The following is a 13,750-nucleotide window of genomic DNA, read 5'->3' on the forward strand; positions in this document are numbered from 1 at the left end:
AAGTTCAACTTCTGTTTCTTTTTCTGTTTATGTTTCATTTTTGTTTTGTTTTTTTTTCAATTTTTTCCTTTAGGCAAAAACATGTAAACCAGCCTTGGGCTACAGTTTTGCAGCTGGCACGATTGACGGATTTGGAACCCTCAACTTTACGCAGGGTGAGGTGCAGTCTGATGTGATTTATGGTTCCAGGTTCTGAACTTCAGGGTTCTGTTCTCAAACAAGGTTTAATGTAACCAATACATTTACTATTTTTATTTTTTAAATTTGGGCGTATGCAGGCTTTCCAGGTTTGTACATGATTTCTCAGGGGTAGGTATCTTTTATAATTTAGCTTTCCACCGATTCAAGTAGAATCAGAGATTCTCTTTGCATTTCAATCTATGAAAGAATAGTTTTAGGGCTTCCGTGGTGGCGCAGTGATTGAGAGTCCACCTGCCGATGCAGGGGACACGGGTTCCTGCCCCAGTCTGGGAGGATCCCACATGCCACGGAGCGGCTGGGCCCGTGAGCCATGGCCTCCGGGCCTGCACGTCTGGAGCCTGTGCTCCGCAACGGGAGAGGCCACAGCAGTGAGAGGCCCGCGTACCGCAAAAAAAAAAAAAAAAAAGAATAGTTTTAAATTGGGCTGGAGCCTGGGGTGGAGTTGGAGTGGTGCAGAGCGGGAGTGTCATTGTAACTTCGACAGTATGAGTTGGCCCTTCCATCTGGTTGTTAGTGTCTCTTTCCCAGATTCCTTTATTGGAGCCCAGATTCCTCAGAACAGAAGCTTTTAGGAACCTAAAGCATATGGTCCTGGGTCTTCTTCCTGTGTGTATTTCCATGAATTTATAACTGATTATTATAGGTTTTATACTTTTATCCTGATTATCACTGTGATAACATGCACTGGTAAGTAGAGAAAGTTAAAAAAAAATTGAAGAGTATCACCTACAGGCAATATTTTGGCTTATTTCATTCTTGTCTTTTGTATATATATATATTTTGGAACCATTAGTTAAATTAATAAATACAGTTGTAATGTGATATAGTTGGCATCATCTTTCCTGGTAATATTTCATCTAGTTTGGTCTACTGTTCTAAAATAAATAATTTTTCACAGGTTTATTGAGATATAATTCACAAAACATAAAATTCACCCATTTAAAGTGTATAATTCAGTGGTTTTTTGGTATATTCACAGATATGTGCAACAATTTCCACAGTCAATTTTAGAGCATTTTCATCACCTCAGAAAGAAACCCTGTACTCTTCAGCTATTACAACACAGTCTCCGTCTCTCCCAGACCTAAGCAACCACTAATCTCTCTATCTCTATATTTTCCTGTTCTGGACATTTCATATAAATGGAATTGTAAAAAAAAAAATGTGACTTTTTGCATTGGCTTCTTTCACTTAGCATCATGTTTTCAAGGTTCATCCAAGTTGTAACATGAATTAGTATTTCATTACTATTTTTTTCTTTTTAAAAAATTGTTTTATTGAAGTATAGTTGAGTTCAACGTTGTGTTAATTTCTGCTGTACAGCAAAGTGATTCATTTATACATATCATACATTCTTTTTCATATTCTTTTCCATTGTGATTTATTACAGGATATTGAATATAGTTCCCTGTGCTATACAGTAGGACCTTGTTGTTTATCCATTCTTTGTATAATAGTTTGCATCTGCTAATCCCAAATTCCCAGTCCATCCCTCCCCCACCCTCCCTCCCCCTTAGCAACCACAAATTTTGTTCTCTATGTCCGTGAGTCTGTTTTTGTTTTGTAGATAAGTTCATTTATGTTATATTACGACTGAATAATATTCCACTGTATGGTTTTACCAGATTTTGTTTATGCATTCCTCAGTTGATGGACATTGGGGTTGTTCCACTTTTGGACTACTAGGAATAATGCTGCTATAAATATTCATGCCCAGGCTTCTGTGTGAGCATATGATTTCATCTCTCCTCTTTGGTATATGCTTAGAAGTAGAATTGCTGGATCATATGCTCACTCTATGTTTAATAATTTGAGGAACTGCCAGACTGTTTCCAAATTGTTGCACAATTTTACATTCTCATCAGTAGTTCTGAAGGTTCTGATTTTTCTACATCCTCACCAATACTTATTTTTATCTTCCTTTTGGATTCTATCTACCCCCTGGGTGTGGAGTGTTATCTCATTATGGTTTTGATTTGCATTTCCCTGAAGATTAGTGATATTGAAAACCTTTTCACGTTTATTGGCCATTGAGTTTCTTCCTTGGAGAAATGTCTGCTCATATATTTTTCTTATTTTTAAATTGGGCTACTTGTCTTCTCATTACTGAGTTGAAAGGGTTCCTTATGGGTCCCATATATGCTCTAGGGATGCCCGCTAGCTGGGCTGCTTGGGTCCTTCTGCTGTGGTGTGCTGACTACTGTGGGTGGTCTCGTAGGCTTGGCTCTACCACCCGCCCCGGGTCTGGTTGGTTGCCAGGCCCTGCCTTGTGCAGAGTCTGCTGGCCACTGCTTGGTGGGACTGGGTCATGAGGCAGCTGGCTGCAGACCCACAGGTGGCCCCTGGGCTACTGCTAGCTCACTGGTGGGCAGAGCTGGAGTCAAGGAGATCCTGGGCTGGTGTCTTCCCACTGGTGGGTGAAGCTAGGTCCTGGGGCTAGTGCCAGCCCAACTGGCAGGAAGAGCTGAGTCCTGGGGTCTGGCTACAGGGCCCAGGGTCCCAGAGCTGGTGTCAGACTGCTGGTGGGTGAGGCTGGTTCTTGACATGGCTGGCTGCAGAGTCCAGGATGTCCTAAAGCTTGTGTTGGCTTGCTGGTGGGCCGGGTCAGAGCCCACCTAGTCCCAGAGCTGGTGCTGGTCTGCTGATGGGTGGACTGAGTCTGCAGGCAGCAGGGGTACCGTTGTCCTGAGGCTGGTGTCCGCCTCACTGGTGTGTACGGCCTGATCCTGCATCCTCTGGTGGGCAGGGTTGTGTCCGGGGGTGGCTGTGGGTTCAGGGGGTGTCTTAAGGCAGCTCGTCTACTGGTGGATGGGACTGTGTCCCCACCCAGTTAGTTACTTGGCTTGAAATGTCCTAGTACGGGTGCCTGTGGGTTGGTGGGCATGGGCCTAGCTGGGTCCTGGAGCTAATAAGCTAGAGGGAGGATCCAAAATAGTATGTGGTAGAATGAGCTCCTAAAAATGGCTGCCACCAGTGTCTGTGAGCTCCAATTGACCACTGTCTCTCTGCGAGACTCTCCAAGATTAGCAGGTAGGTCTAACCCAGGCTCCTTTCAAATTATTGTTTCTGAGCTGGGTCTCGGAGCATGTGAGATTTTTGTGTGCACGCTTTATTAGTAGAATCTCCATTTCCCACAGCTCTCTGGGTCTCCTGCAAGTAAGCCCCACTGGCCTTCAAAGCCAAAAGTTCTAGTGGCTCATCTTCCTGGAAGAGAAATGCTGGGCTGGGGACACTGATGTGGGGCTCAATACCTTTGCTCCTTGGGGAGATGCTCTGAAATTGTAATTATTTTCCTGTTGCTGGGTCACCTACCCAGAGGGTATGGGTCTTGACTACCTATATCACTGTGGTTCTTCTTTATATCTTTAGTTATAGAAGATCTTTTATGGTAGGTTCTGGTCTTTTCCATCAATAAGTGGTCTGTAAATAGTTGTTATTTTGGTGTGGCCATGAGAGGAGGTGAGCTCATGGTCTTTCTACTCCACCGTTTTGGCTGATCTCCCTACTGTGGGTTGTGTTTCCACCTTCTTCATTGTGTCCTTTTAAGCACAAAAAGTTTTAATCTTGATGAAATCAAAATGGTCTATTTTTGCTTTTGTGTCTCATGCTTTTGGTGTCATACTTAAGTATCCTTTGCTAAATTTGATGTCATGAAAACCTACCCGTTTTCTTCTAGAAGTTTTATGGTTTTAGCTCTTATATTTAGATCTTTGAGCTATTTTGAGTTAGCTTTTATATATGGTGTGAGGTAACAATCCACCTTCATTCTTTTCCTTGTGGCTATCCAGTTATTACAGCACCATTTGTTGAAAGGCTGTTTTTTTTAACCCATTGAATGGGCTTGGCACACTCATTGAAAATCAGTTGACCATAGATTCATGGTCTTATTTCTGGATTCCCAATTCTATTCCGTTGATCTGTGTTTATTTTTTGTGCTAGTATCACCCTTTAAAAAAAGAAAAATCATTCCTTTTTTATAGCTAAGTAGTATTCCATGGTTCGTATCCCCCTTTCTTCATTACTATTGCTGTGTAGTAAGTTTTGAAATCAGGATATATGAGTCCTCCTACTTTGTTCTCCTTTTTCAAGATTGTTTTTGCTATTCTGAGTCCTTTGCAATTCTATTTAAATTTTAGAATCAGTTTGTCAACTTCTACAAAGAAGTCAGCTGAGATTCTGATTGCAATTGTATTGAATCTGTAGATTAAATTGAGGAGCACTGTAATCTTAACAATTTTAAGTCTTCTAATCCTTGAACATGGATGTTTTCCTATTTATTTAGGGCACGGAGTAAAGGGAGAACTCTCCTGTGCTATTAAAGTGGTATATCACATTCATTTATTCACATTTTTTGAACCATTCTTGCATCCCAGGAATAAATCCCATTGATCATGGTGCATGATCATTTTAATGTGCTATTGAATTCAGTTTGCTAGTATTTTGCTTGGGATTTTGGCTTCTATATTCATCAGAGATATTGGCCTTTTTTTTTTTTTTTTTTCTCATAGTGCCCTTATATGGCTTTGGTATCAGGGTAATGTTCGCATCATAAAGCAAATTTGGGAGTATTCCCTCCTCCTTAATTTTTGAGAAGAGTTTGAGAAGAACTGGCATTAATTCTTCCGTAAATGTTTGGTTGAATTCACCAGTAAAACCATCTGATCCTAGTCTTTTTTTGTTAGGAGGTTTCTGATTACTGATTCAATCTTCTTACTCATTATTAGTCTGCTTAAAGTTTTCTATTTATTCATGATTTAGTCTAGGAATTTCTAGGAATTTACCCATTTCTTCTAGGTTATCCAATTTGGTGGTGTATAATTGCTTATAGTCATCTTTTTGTATTTCTGAGGTGTCATTTGTAATGTCTTACCTTTCATTTCTAATTTTTTGAAAAATTTGAGGCTTCTCTCTTTTTTTTCTTAGTTAGTCTAACTAAAGGTTTGTCAATTTTGTGTTTTCAAAAACCAGCTCTTCATTTTGTGGGTTTTTTTCTATTGTTTTTCTGGTCTCTATTTTATTTATTTCTACTCTGATCTTTGTTATTTCTTTCGTCTGTTAACTTTGTGCTTAGTTTGTTCTTTTTCTAGTTCCTTGAGGTGTAAAGTTAGGTTGTTTTTTTGAGATCTTTCTTAGTTCTTAATGTAGGGGTATATCACAATAAACTGCACTCCCAGAACTTATTTTGCTCTGTACAGTAAGTTTTTGGTATATTGTATTTCCATTTTTGTTTTGTTTGTTTTGAGGTATTTTTGATTTCTTTGACCCATTAGTTGTTCAGGAGTATGTGTTTTAATCTTCACATATCTGTGAATTTTCCAGTTGTCCTGTTACTGATTTCTAGTTTCATGTCTTTGTGGTCAGAAAAGATAGTTGGTATGATTTCAATCTTCTAAATTTGCTGAGGCTTCTTTTGTGACCCTACATGATCAATACTGGAGAATGTTTCATGCATACTTGAGAAGAATGTGTTTTCTACTGTTGTTGGGTAGAATGTTCCATATGTGTCTTTTAGGTCCAGTTGGTCTAAGATATGATTCAAGTCCAGTGTTTCCTTGTTGCTTTTCTGTGTGGATGATCTAACCACTTTTGAAAGTGGGCCATTGATGTTCCCTACTATTATTATATTGTTATTTATTTCCCAGTGCTTATAAAAGTTATGTTTGCATTATACTGTTAGTCTATTAAGTGTGTGATAACATTATGTCTTAAAAATGTACATTCCTTAATAAAAAATACTTTTATTGCTAAAAATGGTAACCATCAGCAGAGTTTTCAAGGAGTCATAATCATAATCTTTTTGCTGGTGGAGGGTCTTGCCTTGATGTTGATGGCTGCTGACTGATCAGGGTGGTGGTCGATGAAGGTTGTGGTGACTGTGGCAATTTCTTGAAATAAGACAATGATGAAGTTTTCTGCATTGATTGACTCTTTCACAAGTGATTTCTCTGTAGCGTGCAATGCATTTTATAGTACTTTACCCACAGTGGAACTTCTTTCAGAATTGGAGTCAGTTCTGTCAAACCCTGCCGCAGCTTTATCAACTAAGTTTGCATGACATTCTAAATCCTTTGTTGTCATTTCAGTGGTCTTCAGAGCATCTTCACCAGAAGATTCCACCTTAAGAAATCACTTTCTTTGCTCATTCATAAGCAGCAACTCCTCATTTGTGGAAGTTATCATCATGAGATTGCAGCAGTTAAGTCACATCTTTAGGCTTTGCTTTTAATTCTAGTTCTCTTGCTGTTATCACCACCTCTTCAGTTACTTCCTCAACTGAAGTCTTGAACCCCTCAAAGTCATCCATGAGAGCTGAAATAACTTTTTCCAAGCCCTTGTTAATGTTGATATTTTGCCCACTTTGCATGAACCATGAATGTTCTTAATGGCATCTAGAATGGTGAATCCTTTCCAGGAAGTTTTCCATTGACTTTTCCAAGATCCATCAGAGGAATCACTTTTCATGGCAGCTATAGCCTTCTGAAGTGTATTTCTTAAATAATAAGACTTGAAAGTCAAAAGTACTCCTTGATCCACAGGCTTCAGAATGGGTATTGTGTTAGCAAGCATGAAAACAACATTAATCTTGTACATCTTCTTCAGAGCTCTTGGGTGACTTGTGCATTGTCAGTGAGCAGTAATATTTTGTTTGTTTGTTTTGTTTTGTTTTTTGCGGTATGCGGGCCTCTCACTGTTGTGGCCTCTCCCGTTGTGGAGGACAGGCTCTGGACGCGCAGGCTCAGCGGCCATGGCTCACGGGCCCAGCCGCTCCGCGGCACGTGGGATCTTCCCAGACGGGGGCACGAATCCGTGTCCCCTGCATCGGCAGGCGGACTCTCAACCACTGCACCACCAGGGAAGCCCAAGCACTAATATTTTGAAAGGAATCTTTTCCTGAGCAGTAGATCTCAACAGTGGTGTTTAAATATTTAGTAAACCATCTTGTCAACAGACATGCTGTCATATAGGCTTTGTTGTTCCATTTATAGAGCACAGGCAGAGTAGATTTAGCACAATTCTTAAGAGCCCTAGGATTTTCAGAATGGTAAATGAGCATTGGTTTCAGCTTAAAGTGACCAGCTATGTTTATCCCTAACAAGAGAGTCAGCCTGACATTGACTTCTCCTCTCTAGCTAAGAAAGTCCAAGATGGCATCTTATTCCAAAAGAAGATTGTCTTGCCTACGTTGAAAATCTGTTTTTAGTGTAACCACCTTCATTCATTATCTTGGCTTATTCTTCTGGCTAACTTTCCTCAGCTTTTACATTAGCACTTGCTGTTTCACCTTGAACCTTTATGTTATGGAGATGGCTTCTTTCCCTAAAGCTCATAAACCAACCTCTGCTACCTTCAGAGTTTTCCTTTGCAGCTTCCTCACCTCTCTCAGCCTTCATAGAATTGAAGAAATTTAGGGCCTTGCCCTGAATTAGGCTTTGGCATAAGGGAATGTTGTGGCTGGTTTGCTTCTCTATCCAGACAATTAAAACATTCTCCATATCAGTAATAAGACTGTTTCACTTTCTTATTTGTGTGTTCGCTGGAATAGCACTTTTAATTTCCTTCAAGAACTTTCCTTTGCATTCACAATTTGGCTGACTATTGGTGCAAGAGATCTAGCTTTTGTCATATCACGGCTTTCAACATGTCTTCCTCACTAAGCTTAATCATTTCTAGCTTTTGATTTAAAATGAGAGATGTGCGACTCTTCCTTCCACTTGAATACACAGAGACCATTGTAGGGTTATTAGTTGGCCTAATTTCAATATTGTTGTGTCTCAGGGAATAGGGAGGCCTAAGGAGAGGAAGAGAGATGGAGGGACAGCCAGTCAGTGGAGCAGTCAGAACGCGTACATTTATCAATTAAGTTTTCTGTCTTAGATGGATGTGGTTGGTAGTGCTGCCAAACTATTACAGTAGTAACATCAAAGATCACTGATCAGAGATCACTGTAAGAAATATAACAATAATGAAAAAGTTTGAAATCTAGTGAGGATTACTAACATGTGATGCAATGTCATGAAGTTAGCAATTGCTGTTGGAAAAATGGCACTGATCAACTTGCTCAATGCAGGGTTACCACAAACCCTCAATTTGTAAACAAAACCCCAAACAAACAAACAGAAAAACACAATATCAGCAAAGTGCAAGAAAATGAGGTATACCTGTTCTTTCATATCTTTTATGGGCTATTAGTATCCTTGCATTTCAGCTTGAAGAACTCCCTTTGGCATTTTGTGTCTCATAATTCATGTAGGCTTTCTTCATTCTTTTTCATTTTTTTCACTTTAATTGAATAATTCCTAATGACTTGTTTTGAGTTCACAGATTATTTCTTCTGCTTGATCAAATCTGCTGTTGATGCTCTCTACTGCATTGTTCATTTCCTTCATTGCCTTCTTCAGCTCCAGAATTTGTTTGGCTCTTTTTTATGGTTCTGCCTTTCTGTTGAACTCTCATTTTGTTCATAATTATTTTCTTGATTTTGTTAAGTTGTATATATTTGTTCTCTTGTAGCTTGCTGAACTTCTTTGACACAATTATTTTGAGTTCTTCTTTGACAGTTTCTAGATCTCCAATTCTTCGGGTCAGTTATTGGAAAATTATTGTATCCCTTTTGTGATGTCATGTTTCCTTGATTTCTGTTGTCTCATAGAATTGCATTTGTCTGTGCATTTGATGGATCAGTCACCTCTTCCAGACTTTACAGAATGGTTTTGGTGGGGAAAGGCCTTCACCTTTGGGTGGCTGCAGAGACATTGATTGGGTGACTGTGGTTGTTCCAGCTCCAGGGCAGCCCAAGTGGCATAGTCTCCATGCAGCTCTGTCAGCTGAGGTCATCATTGGTGAAGATTGCATGTGTCCTCAAAGGCCAGTACTAAGGGTATCTGCAGCTGCTGTGAGCGCTGTTGTGATCTTCAGTGGTGAAGTCTGCTGGGGACATCCTGACATCCTTTTCTCCCTTGGAGGATGTCATGGCCAAGGGCATCACTTTGGGTGCTATGTTTGGCTTCAGGTACATTCACAGTGGTGGTGGCACTGATGTCTGATATGTCGCATTCATGGAACAGTGACATACCTGAGATCTGGAGCTTGGGTGCTTGTGGAGCAACCATGCCTCCAGGGTCCAGGACACTGGCTCACCAACAGCTCTGTGCCTGAGGTATGGGCACATGTGGAGCAGCCATGGAGCTGGGGACTAGAACACGTGCATTTGCAGAGGAAAGTGGTTCTGGGGTTCAGGTCCACTTGCAGTGGCTCCAGTGCCTGAGTTACAGGTACTTGCAGGGAAGCTGCAGGTCTGGGGTTTGGAGCTCAGGAAAACATAGCGTGGTCACAAAGTTGGGGTCTGAAACATGGGCGTACATGGAACACCCATGGCTCTGGGGTCAGGGTCATGTATGGGTTTGGGGGTGGGGGACTGACAGCCCTGACTCCAGGGCAGTGGAACAGAAGCTTCTCATGAGGGAGGTACAGCATCACGTCTCTCTTCAGTGATCCATGGTAATCCATCATTGGTTACCTCAGTCATAGAAGCTGCTGGTGTCTCTGTGGAGCAGTCTTCTGGGGTTTGCACTGACAAACAGGGTCCTCTTTCATGAAAGCTGTAGAGAGTCTGTTGCAGAGGCTGTTCAGGTTCTCAGTGGCAAGGGTTTCCAGGGTCTTCTGCAGAGCAGAGGCCACTGCAGCAAATGATGGCATCTGTTATGTGGCTGGTACTGATATCTTCTGCCCTTCTTCGTTCCTAGCCATCTTGAGATGTCTCAGATAAGCCAACCTTCCCAGTGACCCTTTTCATGTGGTTATTCTGTTTTGCTCCACTGTGTTGCTGTAGGTTTTTAGTTGGACTCTTGAGCCTTCCCAGAGCTATTTTCTTTTGTGGATAGCTAATTATTGTATTCTGTGGGGAGATGAAAGCTGATATCTTCTACTTTGGTATCTTGCTGAGGTCATCTCCTTTCTTTATAAGGGCATTTAAAGCTATCAATTTCCCTACGGGAACTGCTTTCACTGCATTCTATAAGTTTTGATATACTGTGTCTTCATTTGCATTCATCCGAAACTGTTTTTATATTTTCTTTTGATTTCTTTTTTGACCATTAGCTATTCATAATCATGTTGCTCAATTTCCACATATTTGTGAGTTTATCAAATTTTCTTCTGTTATTTATTTCTAATTTCATTACATTGTGGTTGAAAACATACTTTGTATTATTTATACTTTAAAACATTTATTGAAGTTTGTTTTATGGCCAGCATATGGTCTATTTTAGATAATGTTCCATATGCACTTGAGAAGAATACATATTATGCTGTTGTTGGAGGAGCCCTTTGTTAGTATCTGTTAGGTCTAGTTGGCTTCTAGTGCTGTTCAAATTTTATACTTCCCTATTGGTCTTCTCACTCGTTGTTCTATCTGTTATTGAAAGTGAGTTATTGAAGTTCCAACTATTATTGTTGATTGTTTCTCCCTTCATTTCTGTCAGTTTTGTTTCATGTATTTTTGTACTCTGTTATTAGGTTCATATATGTTCATAGTTGTTATATTTTCCTAATGGATTATAGGTTCTATGTTCTTAGGTTTTGTAGTTAACATAGCTTTTCCCCAGATTATGGGTGTTACGCTTGATGGTTGTTTTTATTGCTCGTGTGTGTGTGTGTGTGTGTGTACATAATTAAGTGGAGATTCAAGAGTGGGTCTTTAGAGACCACAAGTCAAACAACTGGTACTTCACGTTGGAGGTGTTTTTTTTATAGTTTTCAAAATAAGAAAAAGGTGATTCAGTTCATAGACCTACATTTAATTATATCGTATTTTTTATTTGCAAAATGGTTGAGAAAGAGCAATAAAAAAAATTAAGGTTGTAGAACATATATATTCTTTTATTCTGTCAACCACACTGAGGTCTAATTAAACAACGGCTCCTACTTTAGGATGTACAGGAAATCTTGCCTCTTCTATTATGCAACTGTTTGGAATCATTGAACAACAACCTCGATAAAATCTCTCAAAGTCCTAAAAGCATTGTTGTACAACATTTGTCAAAATGATGATATTTTTCAGAGGGTTGGAATCATATTAATCATAACATTCCTAATAGGGACAACAGTAGGGGATCCATCGTGGGACAGTATTCGGGATCAGGCCCTGGGCAAGCCATCTGAAGAAATCAAAGAATGCCAAAAACCAAAGCCAATCCTTCTTCATACTGGAGAGGTAATACATTTTGATTATCATGGTGAAATTAGTATATCGTTAATTTTACATTTATGAATTATCAGATATGAATAGTAGCTCTGTGTTGAATAGTAGATCTGTGTGTTATTCAGATGTTCCCATACCAAATTTTTAATATTAAAAAATATGGATGCTATAAGTGTAACTCTAAGAAATAAGGGTTATGATTATTAAAGACACTGACTTAGAGTTTTACATCTATAGTAAATAAATGAAGCAATTAGAACAGTGGAAAAGGAAGAATAAGAGTAACATTTTTCTTATTCAGGATTTGTTTATGTTGACTCCAGGATAGGAGTGAACACAGAATTCTTTGCAGAGAAAAATATCTCAGGTTATTTTCTCACAACTCAGGCAACATTATTAAGTAAAGCAATATTCTTTAAATGCTCTTTGGAACATAGATTTTCATATTCATACAGTGTTCATACTATCATGGATTTTTGATGTAGAAGAAATTTTTAAATAGAGTTTTTTCCTAATATTTAATTAAAATTCTCCAGGAAGAAGAAAGAGAGGAAACAAAGGATTAGAGGGAAAGATTCTACTAATCTGAATATGGTAAAGGATAGATTCTCTTGGAGAAAACCTAAAAAGTAAGGCAAGACTTGGTAACTGAAGATTTAAAGTAAAAAGAAATCATTAACTTATGCTATTCCAAATGATGGTAATTTCTTATTCATCTTGTATAAAGATAGTCACCATGGTAATATAGGAGAACACTTGGTTATCTATTACACGTTGTGATTCCACAATGATAAATCCATTAGAAATTTCATTGATGAGAAAATAAGTCCAGGTTAATGGGACACTGGTATATAAGATTTACATCTTATTATTATTGAATAGATAGAATATTTAATACTACATGAATTAGAAAAGAAATATGATATTAGGATAAGACACCCCAAAACAGCTGGAAACATTTAAAATCCTTTAATAAAGGAACTTCTATGAGCAGCGTCAGTCTCTTGACAATAGAAAGAATAATATTCTTAACACAGTTTTCATGCTTTTGGTTCTTAGCTGTCAAAACCTCATCCCTGGCACCCAGATATAGTTGATGTTCAGATTATTACTCTTGGGTTCTTGGCCATCACTGCCATCCCTGGGGAGTTTACGTAAGTTCCTGTTTTTCTTTTTGTAGTTACACATGTAACTGTTGTGGATGTGTTTCTGTTGGGATCACTTCTTATCATGGGCAGATAATTCTGTACTGACTCCTTTGTATCCTACTGTGCTATGTTTGGCGACGGTGACAAATATTCCCACCCTCTTTTGGTGGGGCCTCTGAAGAATGAATCTCTCTCTGCCTGTTACTAGTGGGTAACTTGAAGTAAACAGAAAAATTTGAAAAGTTATCATTCCAATAAAATTATGCAGTGATTTATTATGTCAGTAGAAAGACTTTAAATAATATTAAAACATAGGGTCGTGAAACAATCGATTTAGGTATTAGAAGCATGGAAGCATATTTTAAATCCGCTCCTTATGCCATATTTCCTATCTTAGTAAGTAGCAATTTTTTATCTTTTCATTGCTCAGGCCCTAAATCTTAGAGTCATCCCTGAATTCTCTCTTTTTCAGTTTTCCCTGCTTTCAATCCTTCAGCAAATTCTGTATGTTCTATTCAACAGTTTCCATCATTCTTCCCCTCCCCACCCCCCAGCCCCAACCTGGGTCTAAGCCACCATTATCTCTCCCCTGGATTTTACTGCAGTAACCTCCTGTCTCACCTTCTTGCTTCTCCCTCACTCCTCTATAGTCTTTCCTCAACATTATAGCCAGAGTAATCCCTGTAAAGCATAAGTCAAATCATGTCACTACTCAAAACCTTTCAATGGCTTCTAACTCTCCAGAGAAATTCTCAAACGCTTGTAATATCCGACAGGGCCCTATGTGATCCTCTCTTCAGCAAGCTCTCTGATCTGATTTCATACCACTCCCCCTTGATCACCCCTGCTGCAGCCACCTTGGCTTCAGTGCCGTTCCCAGACTACCAAGCACGCTTCTATTTTAGGGCTTTCGAATTTACAGTTCCTTCCACCTGAAACACTTACCCTCCATTTATCCCCATGGCCAAGTCTTTTATTCCTTCAATTCTCTGCTCAAAACTCTAACAGAGATGCCAGTCTTGCTTACATGATATAACATTGTCTTTACCCCCCCACCACTCCTACCACCACCACATCACTACAGCATCAGCACGAACACCACCATCCCCACAATGACCACCACCATCCTCTTTCATCCTTATCCTACTTTATACTCTGCATAGCACTTACAGTCATCTCACTTTTTTATTTGCTTGTTGAC

The 13,750-nt window shown here is 39.4% G+C and overlaps 1 protein-coding gene across 4 annotated transcripts in view; it reads left to right on the forward strand.

Annotated features, from left to right (window-relative positions):
- ASAH2 (N-acylsphingosine amidohydrolase 2) overlaps positions 1 to 13,750 on the forward strand; it is a 79,422-nt gene that overhangs the window by 38,162 nt on the left and 27,510 nt on the right. For all 4 annotated transcript variants that reach the window (XM_067710140.1, XM_067710138.1, XM_067710137.1 and 1 more), the window contains 3 exons: positions 74 to 155; positions 11,298 to 11,413; positions 12,461 to 12,555. In XM_067710140.1, coding sequence (XP_067566241.1) covers positions 74 to 155; positions 11,298 to 11,413; positions 12,461 to 12,555 — 293 coding nt within the window. The remainder of the gene's footprint in view (positions 1 to 73; positions 156 to 11,297; positions 11,414 to 12,460; positions 12,556 to 13,750) is intronic.

This window comes from Pseudorca crassidens, chromosome 16 (genome assembly GCF_039906515.1).
Source record: "Pseudorca crassidens isolate mPseCra1 chromosome 16, mPseCra1.hap1, whole genome shotgun sequence".
Lineage (NCBI taxonomy): Eukaryota > Metazoa > Chordata > Mammalia > Artiodactyla > Delphinidae > Pseudorca > Pseudorca crassidens.